Source organism: Anomalospiza imberbis, chromosome 2, assembly GCF_031753505.1.
Source record: "Anomalospiza imberbis isolate Cuckoo-Finch-1a 21T00152 chromosome 2, ASM3175350v1, whole genome shotgun sequence".
NCBI lineage: Eukaryota > Metazoa > Chordata > Aves > Passeriformes > Viduidae > Anomalospiza > Anomalospiza imberbis.
Window position 1 is genome coordinate 61997002 of NC_089682.1, and position 7851 is coordinate 62004852.

The 7851-nt window shown below is 40.8% G+C and overlaps 1 protein-coding gene across 1 annotated transcript; it reads right to left on the reverse strand.

The window, feature by feature from the left end:
• Positions 1-650: 650 nt before the first annotated feature.
• LOC137468551 (ketosamine-3-kinase-like) lies at positions 651-5625 on the reverse strand. Its single transcript, XM_068180347.1, has 5 exons — positions 5511-5625; positions 2530-2612; positions 1877-2246; positions 1621-1643; positions 651-1297 (listed from the first exon to the last, which is right to left on the reverse strand). Exons 1-5 carry the CDS (start codon positions 5623-5625, stop codon positions 959-961), a joined length of 930 nt encoding a protein of 309 aa, XP_068036448.1. The 3' UTR covers positions 651-958.
• Positions 5626-7851: the final 2226 nt, after the last annotated feature.

Below are 7851 nucleotides of genomic sequence, written 5' to 3' on the forward strand. Positions count from 1 at the left end.
CTGAAATAAAATGGTAGCTTATGGCACTGGAACTCTAAAGCTACAGAAAATGTACGTGAAGACTGCACCACGACCAGATGGCATTGTTTTGTGGGCAGTGACAACAGTCAAAAAGCATCTTCTGTTTGCAGTGGTGAGAGAATACACCTCCACAAGGTGTGTACATCTCACCTTACACACATGTGTAAGTGTCTTACCTGGAGGGTTCTCTAATGCACACTCTCTATTCAACATAAACTTAATCCAAAAAGAAAGAAAATAACTAGTTCTCTTCTGACCAGAAAGCACAGAACAGCGTACAGGCATGCTAGGAGGCACCAAAATTTCACTCCACTTTATAAGAGAATAGTCTCCATCCAAAAGAATCACGTTAGCAACACACTGGAGGTCTTTAAAAGCCTCTGGACACAACCTTGAGTAATATGCTCTACAGGACTCTGCTTAAAGCAGGGAGGCTGGAGTTGATGACATCCAGTGATCCCTTCCAACCTCACCATTCTGTGATAATAAATGGCAAATCCAAATCCCTTCTCACAGTTCCTGTTACATTATTTTCTTGTTGGCTTTCAAGCCATGTTGTTAACATTGCTCTCATGCTCACAACTGCATGAGAAAGAGGAGGGAAGACACAGCAAAACACAAGGAGCAACTTTTTTAGCCATCTCCTCAGTATTTATTTGTATTACTTTGAATAATCTCAAGTGCTTTCAGGATGCTGAGATTAGTTTATTCACTATGCAAATGAAGATGCATAGGTGTTTCCATGATAAAGCTATTCCTAACAATCCTAAAAAGTACCTAGTTGGTACTCAGTAGGACTCACTAATTCTAAGTTCTTCATCTGAGCAAGAAGGTCAAGGATCTCACAGGGGTTTTTTAACATCACTACACCTTCGGCTGCACCAGCAAGTCTGGGATTTTCCAAACAGCACAAGAAGTACTTGGCTTAAGCAGCAACTTACTTTACAAGGTTTCTCATAATGTTTATATAAGACCCTCTGTACCCTGAACCAAAATGGTTCCAGTGGTTCATATAGTGGAACAGCTGATAAAACTTCAGGCGTTTCTCAAACCCTGCGGCTCTGGGGATTTTACTGTGATAAGCAGAATAAAAAGAACTGCTGAAGCCACCAAATGTCCCAGCTATTGCAAGATCATATTCTGAATGGCCGTAGAAAGAAGCTGGATCAAAGATAATCAGACCAGAATCATTCTCAGCTACATTTCCTCCCCAGAGATCCCCATGCAGGAGAGAAGGAACAATTTCCACACCACAGAAAAAACTGGGTATCTTCAGCTGCAGGGAGGAAAAGCAAGACGTAAATTACTACAATCATTCACCTTAAAATGTAGAGGTTTATCTGCATACTTTAAAAGTCAGTTAAATAAACCTGTAACTTCAAACAGGACCAAGTTAACAGAGATGCTGAGCAAATCCAGAGGATTCCTGTTTTTAATAAAAGCTAGCGGCAGAACAGTCAACCAAATCTCTTTCAGGAACACAGTAAAGAATTTAAAACTGCATTTGGTGCTGTAATATTGACCAGATTTAATAACTACAGCTACCACCATATTGGCATTAGGAGGCTCAGGTATCTTTCAGCAACCTTGAGGAAGTACCCAAAGAGCCAAAACTGCAGTCACTTAACCAGATGCAAACAGAAAATCAACAATGTGCAGAACAGTACTGCTTATGTACATTTCTCATCATGGAAGTGTTCCAGGGAGTGAGAAATATTATCTCCATCTGTAAGATTTCCCAAACAGTAAGGCAAAGTGCTGGCACTTTGGAATTCACTCTGGAATTTTAGCATAGGGTGATGTGGCAAAAGCCATTACACCTTAGTTAATAAAGGGCATTTTGATCCCTAAAAACTGGAGTCTTCTACTGACAGAACCTGGTGCACACCAACAAACAGGAACTTTGTTTTAAGAAAATAAAGTCTAGATAACTGATACCCAGCTATCACTCTAATGAGAACTGAGAGAACTGCTTGTACCTGAAGCTGTGTCCAAAGTTCCCATGCTTTCCTGTCTCCTGAGCTCCTTTTGATCCAGCCCATCTGGGGCTGGATCCTTTGTCTGGCAAAGAAACTCACCCAGTCACTGCACCAGTTGTTCACCTGAAGGACCAAGATTGCAGATGTCAGTTGTACACCACACAAAAGGCAGATTTGCTTGTTTTTCAAATAAACCTTTTGAGGATCACACAGCCTTTGTGCTGGTACCACCCAGGACGTTAAGTGCTACCATTTAATTGAATGTTATCTTAAAACGTTAAATTGGGGGTATAAATAATTTTCCCTCAGTGATTAAAACCTAAAAAATTGAAGAGCCATCAGTGTCTAATGCAGCTGTAAGTGCTGTGCAAAGCACTACTTTTCTTAGCAGGATAAACCATGCTTTTTCTTATTCATGGCACCACAAAAATTCATTTATTTACATAATGATAATTTTGACCCCTTTTTGTCACCGAAGGAAAAATGAGGCAAACTTAAAATTCTATCAGTCTGATGAAATACAACCTACCTGTGGAAGATTACCACAGCAGGTAACTGTATGAAAACCAAACTGATCCACAACCTGGACTTCCACTTGCCCTTGTCCTTTACCTTTCAAACCAAAGACAAAGATTCGACACCAATGACAAAATACTGAGCATCCACACATTTGCAAATTAGTGTGCCCTTTCAACCCAAACTATTCATGGATTCAATGAAAGTAAAGATCCACAGAGAGCTCTGCCTGGCACTGCCCTTCCTTGTGTCTCCTTTGAAAACTTTCAGGCATTGCAAGTCTTTTCATTTTGTGTTTTCAGGACAAGTCCCACTCCATCCTTGTGTGGTGTTGGTGAGGATAGAGGAGCAAGAATGGGAAAAAGTGATGGGAGCAGTAATTGGCAATAATGATGTGTACTTGAGAAAAGAAAGAAACCATCAATAAAAGTTTTTTTAAAAGATCCATGCTCTATGTAAATGAGATATATACCTTCTGCAAATGAGGTATAACCTTCTGTTTATACTCATTTGCCTCCCATTTTATTTTCCACAGTATTGCTGAAACTGGCAGAAGTTTTAGATTCTCAAAACTTATGCTTTGAAAACACAAGATGTTCAAAGCCTATTTTCATTTTTCTGACAAGTGATGCAGTTAAGCTGTATCCTATCATTGAGCAGAACTGCATACCAGAAAGACCAAAGCCTGGCTTCCTACTAATCATGTGGAATGCCATGAGCTGGATTCAGATCTCTGCACTGGCTTGATGGTGGAGAAAAAAGAGCAGAGAGTTGCTGTTTGATCACTGCTAGATACCAGCATGAGGATTTACAGCAGCCAGGATCATGGATTAGTGAGATCCCACGTGGAGCTCACCTGTCTACAGCACCTGCAGCACTGAAGTGCACATGACAGAAGCGCTCTTGCACACTTTTTCAGCCACCCCAGCCAGCATGCCACCACAGGCAATGTTTGTGTTTCTGTGTGAGCAGGTCAGGTTTACAGGGCAGGCAATAACACCATCGCAAGCCCTGCTTCAGCAGGCTCCCAGCAGTTGCTGAACAGCAGTGTCCACTCCAGGTACACAAGAGAGATGCAGATTCACAGTACTGTTTTGCAGCACACAAGCTATTGTGGACACTCACAAGACTTCAGAAATGCTCAGTGCAAGTGGAGCAAAACCTCCCATTAAAGCTCTGTCAGGTCCAACAATGAACTGCAGAGCTGGACCTCTGCAGCAGCACTGACCTCCAGCTGCAGTATAGGCACAGCCTGTAACCCAGAGGTGCAGGCAAGTACAGGTCACTGCTATGAAAGAGGGGTGAAGAAAATAATCTATCAGCTGCGCAGGGTCTCAGTGACATGGGCACAGGGCTGTGAATGGTCACACACACTGAGACACAGTGTCCCAAGTGGCAGCTCATGTCAGACCCAGGCACATGGCTTAGATACAGGGCACAGAACTGCCAGAATAAGTCCCAGTATGAAGAACTCCACGGCATTTTAAGCTGAGCAGCCACGCTGTTTATCAGGTGGGAGCTCCCCAGTCCGTGGTGCTGCAGCAGGACCATAGTCAGTTCAACAGCCCCTGTGTAAGCCCTGGGCACTTGGGCATGGATGTGCTCAGGGTACAGGGCAGACACACCCAAGGGATCGCAGCTCTGCATGGGAGGGCTTCTCTTCCTTTGCCACTGAAGGGTAGAGCTGAAAACAACTGCACCCAGGCACCCAGGGCCAACATGATCTCACGTAGGAAACACAAATGTCCCATCCATGCAACAGAAAGGGATGCACCTTGTTTGCCTTTACACTTCCAGGAATGCAGTGCCTTTGCACCCAAAAATCAAGGAACAAAAATCACACTGATCCCAGTTACCTGAATGCCTGTTTTCTGGAAGAGAAAACTTTTCTGGTTCACAATGACACACAACAGGGTAATTTGATGCTGGAGATGAAGTCTGCTAGCCATACTACCAAAATCTTGTCAAAAGCACACACACAAAAAAAAAGATTTGAAAACATAACCCTTCCCTTTTCACTTGGCAGCATTTTAAAATTACAAATGCAGTGAGATGCTCAAAGGTTTGGCTCAGCTTTGACCAAATAATCTGTGCTTTCACAGGATAAAGTAAGCAACGATTTACATTAAAATAAACCAAAAAGCTGCATAAAATGAAAGTTTCTGCTCTTTGGTAATCACAGTTTATTGTTATAGACATATCATCTTTGTTATATTTATGGCACCCAGGGCAAAAATCTTTCAATAAATATTTCATGTAAAGAATACTTCTTTGCCTTTCTTTGCCTCTCTCTTTTCAAAAAATACTTGATAGTAGCATATAAATAGATACTAACATGTTTAAGTTATAATCTTTCCCAAAACCTAGACATGTTTCATTTTTGTAAACCATTCATTTTCCCAATATTATTAAAGATGAGGAACTACTAGATGGTTAAATGCTCTTATCTTCCACAATGGAAGTAGCAATTTCATAGGAAAAACCTACATCTACAAGCCAATACTTTTAGCCATCACTGCAATGGGGACTGAAGTTGCAGGGATGAGTTTCTGCCTCTTTAACCCTCCAAAACAAGGTGATTTCTTGTTCTTTTCTGCAAATTTCTCGTCCTTCTATCACTCCAGGCAAATAGTTTGCATTAACAAGAAAGAAGAGAAAAGAGACTTAGACTTAGACTTATCCTAAAATGTTTCAATTTCCTACAATATTTTTCTTAAAATGTGCACAACTTCACAGGAGAATTACTGTGTCTCCAGTTTCTACTGATAAATTTATTTCAATGCACAAAACCTAACCTTCATTGAAAAAGGAAAAGAAAAAAGCAGTTTCAAATATGGTATAAGCAATAACAACAGAAGTAGTTACAATACTGAAACTCCTTTAATACTAAAGTTTGACACTAATTTACATAATCTTAAATAATTAAGTTACAATTCAATAATGGCATACATAATCTTACAGGTATTAATCCTACATTTTAAGTAAATAACCAACACTTGATAGACTGGCTGGCTGAAGCAGACGACTGGTGCCAGGTCTCCTCTTCCTGATTGTCCAGTTCCTGTATTAATCTCTTCATGTGGACAGCTTGTTGTGGAGATACTGGCATCTATTCTTCACCTCAGAGCAGCTGTGGCCAAACTATGAAGGAGAGATAAAATTAGGGCATGCAAACATTTCTGCAGAGTTTAGATTTTCATGTTCTTTGCTTTAAAGTGGCCTTGACCAAGACTCAGAGTTTACTCCCTCCCAAAGACTGTTTTGTCTTCTGATACTCGAAGATGCTTCTAAGAAGCATCTTCAGGACGAAAAAACCCCATGAAGTCAATATGAAAAACATTTCCACACTACCAGAAAATGTAAACTTATGTAAAACACTAAAAATACACTAAAATTGACACAAGGTATTTTCTCCTCTGTGAGCCACTATTCTCCTGCTTTGCAAAAACAAATCTCAACCCCCTGTGTCACCCAAGATCTGCAGTTGAACCTGTCAAAAGGCATTAAAAACAGCTCATGCTTGAAGACTCTCTTTGGGATGTATCTTGTGCTGCTGTGCATTCACAGACAATTCAATCAGGTGAAATCTGAGGGCTGAACAAATTTTTTGGCTCGGTTTTGCAAAAATCTGAGGCAGCCCATGCAGCATCTGAGGGTTTATGCCAATTCCATAAGGTTTCCCTTTGTCTGCTGGAGCCAAGCCTGGGACTCTGCCTTGCACAGCTGCAGACCTGAGAGTGTGGCTGCGGCATGGGGCTTGCAATGCAAATAAGGCAAAAAAAGAGTATTGCATGGAGATCCAGTTCTAAAGCTGGGAAGAGTGGTCTGATGGTATATTCCAGGTGGAACTGGTACTCGGGAACACCCACCACTTCAGGGTGCTCAGAGACCATGACACCAGCAGAATTCTTTGCAGAATTTTTCCTTTTCTGCTTTGAAGTAACTGGTCTTAAAACTAATGTTTATGTTAAAAATAGAGCCCCCAGAATCCTGTGGATCCTTGGGTGATCAAAGGCTCCAGGCCTCTGTATCTCTTCTCTTGTCTGCTGCTTGTGTTACATGTGTGGCACATTTACCTACAGAGTGCTCACTAAGGAGCTGACATTGCTATGTGCCAATTGCTAGTTATGTCCTTGCTGTGATCCAAAAGATATGGCTAATTATATTATTGGGTTTTTTACAGAGTAGTCTAAAAGAAGGAAAAAGTGTTCTATTTAAACTTTTAAAAATTTCTCTTTTGGAGAACTATTAATATCCAGAAACATTTTTTTTTCATTTTTTTCCACAGTCTGCACTGTGTCTCAAACTTGTGTTTAGGACACCAATAATCACATCTTGATATTTGTTCACCATCTTTTATGAAGTGACCAAATGCCATCCCTGCATTTTTTCATGAAGAGGAATCACATCACCCAGAGACAGGTAAGAAGCACCTTTTATTTCTAGTTCCGATGAAGACAGACCAGACCATGACTGAGCATTTTGAGAGGGGATAGTAAAGAAGGTTCTGATGGCTAAACCTGCAAGTGCTCATCTAGCCTTGGTGCCACTGGAGACCCTGAAAGATGCAGTTCTAGAACCACAAAAATTAAGGACAAGTCCAGCTTGCTGAGGGTGCTCTCTGTCCCAGCATCCAGGTCATTCACCAGGACATTAAATGATGTTTTGGCCTCAGTATTGACCAACTCTCTATAAGAACTGGTGAATAGGAAACTTTGTGCATATTTGATTTTTTTTAAGGATTAGTAGATGGTTTAAATTTTTTTTCCCCTGAAGGTACAGTGGAAATTATTTATAAATAAATAATGCTAAAAAGCACAAGGAAAACCACTGCAAAATAGTGAAGAACAGTAGCAAGAGTTCCTGAGATGCAACCACTGGCAATACTTACAAAACTTGTAATGAGAATTTTCTTCATTACATTTCAGAACAGATTGTGATATTTACTATTGGACACCTTCTCTGAATTGCCTCAAGTCAACAAAGAACCCTCACATTTGTCTAATGAAATGGATTGATTCTCATTACCTTTTTTACAAACCTGAGCTAATTGTAGCTTTTAGGTGTCTGGGAAAAAATGGGGAAAAGTTTACAGCTACTTAAAGAGAAAAGAGAGGAAATCTATGTTTGAGCATCCGGTGATTTTCTCAAACTCAGCTCCCAAACCTTTTTACTGGGTAAGCAAAGCAGAACAGTCAACATAGTTCCAGAAAGCGGCAAAAAGTGTACTTGTGCCATCACCATTGATCCAGCAGGGCTCTAGAGAGGACAACTCTGATTTCAAAAAAACCCGGGAAAATCTGGTGTAGGTAGGCATTGGCCTGAAAAGCCTGGA

Bases quoted from the DNA above. Each gene is read 5' to 3' on its own strand.
- LOC137468551 (XM_068180347.1), bottom strand. From the start codon at position 5,625: ATGCCAGTATCTCCACAACAAGCTGTCCACATGAAGAGATTAATACAG. The intron at 1,644-1,876 runs GTTTTTAGGGAT...CATCTGGTTAAG, and splicing joins TCTGTCAGTAGAAGACTCCA to TGACTGCAGTTTTGGCTCTT. The intron at 1,298-1,620 runs GTACTTCCTCAA...TCCTCCCTGCAG, and splicing joins CTGCAGTTTTGGCTCTTTGG to CTGAAGATACCCAGTTTTTT.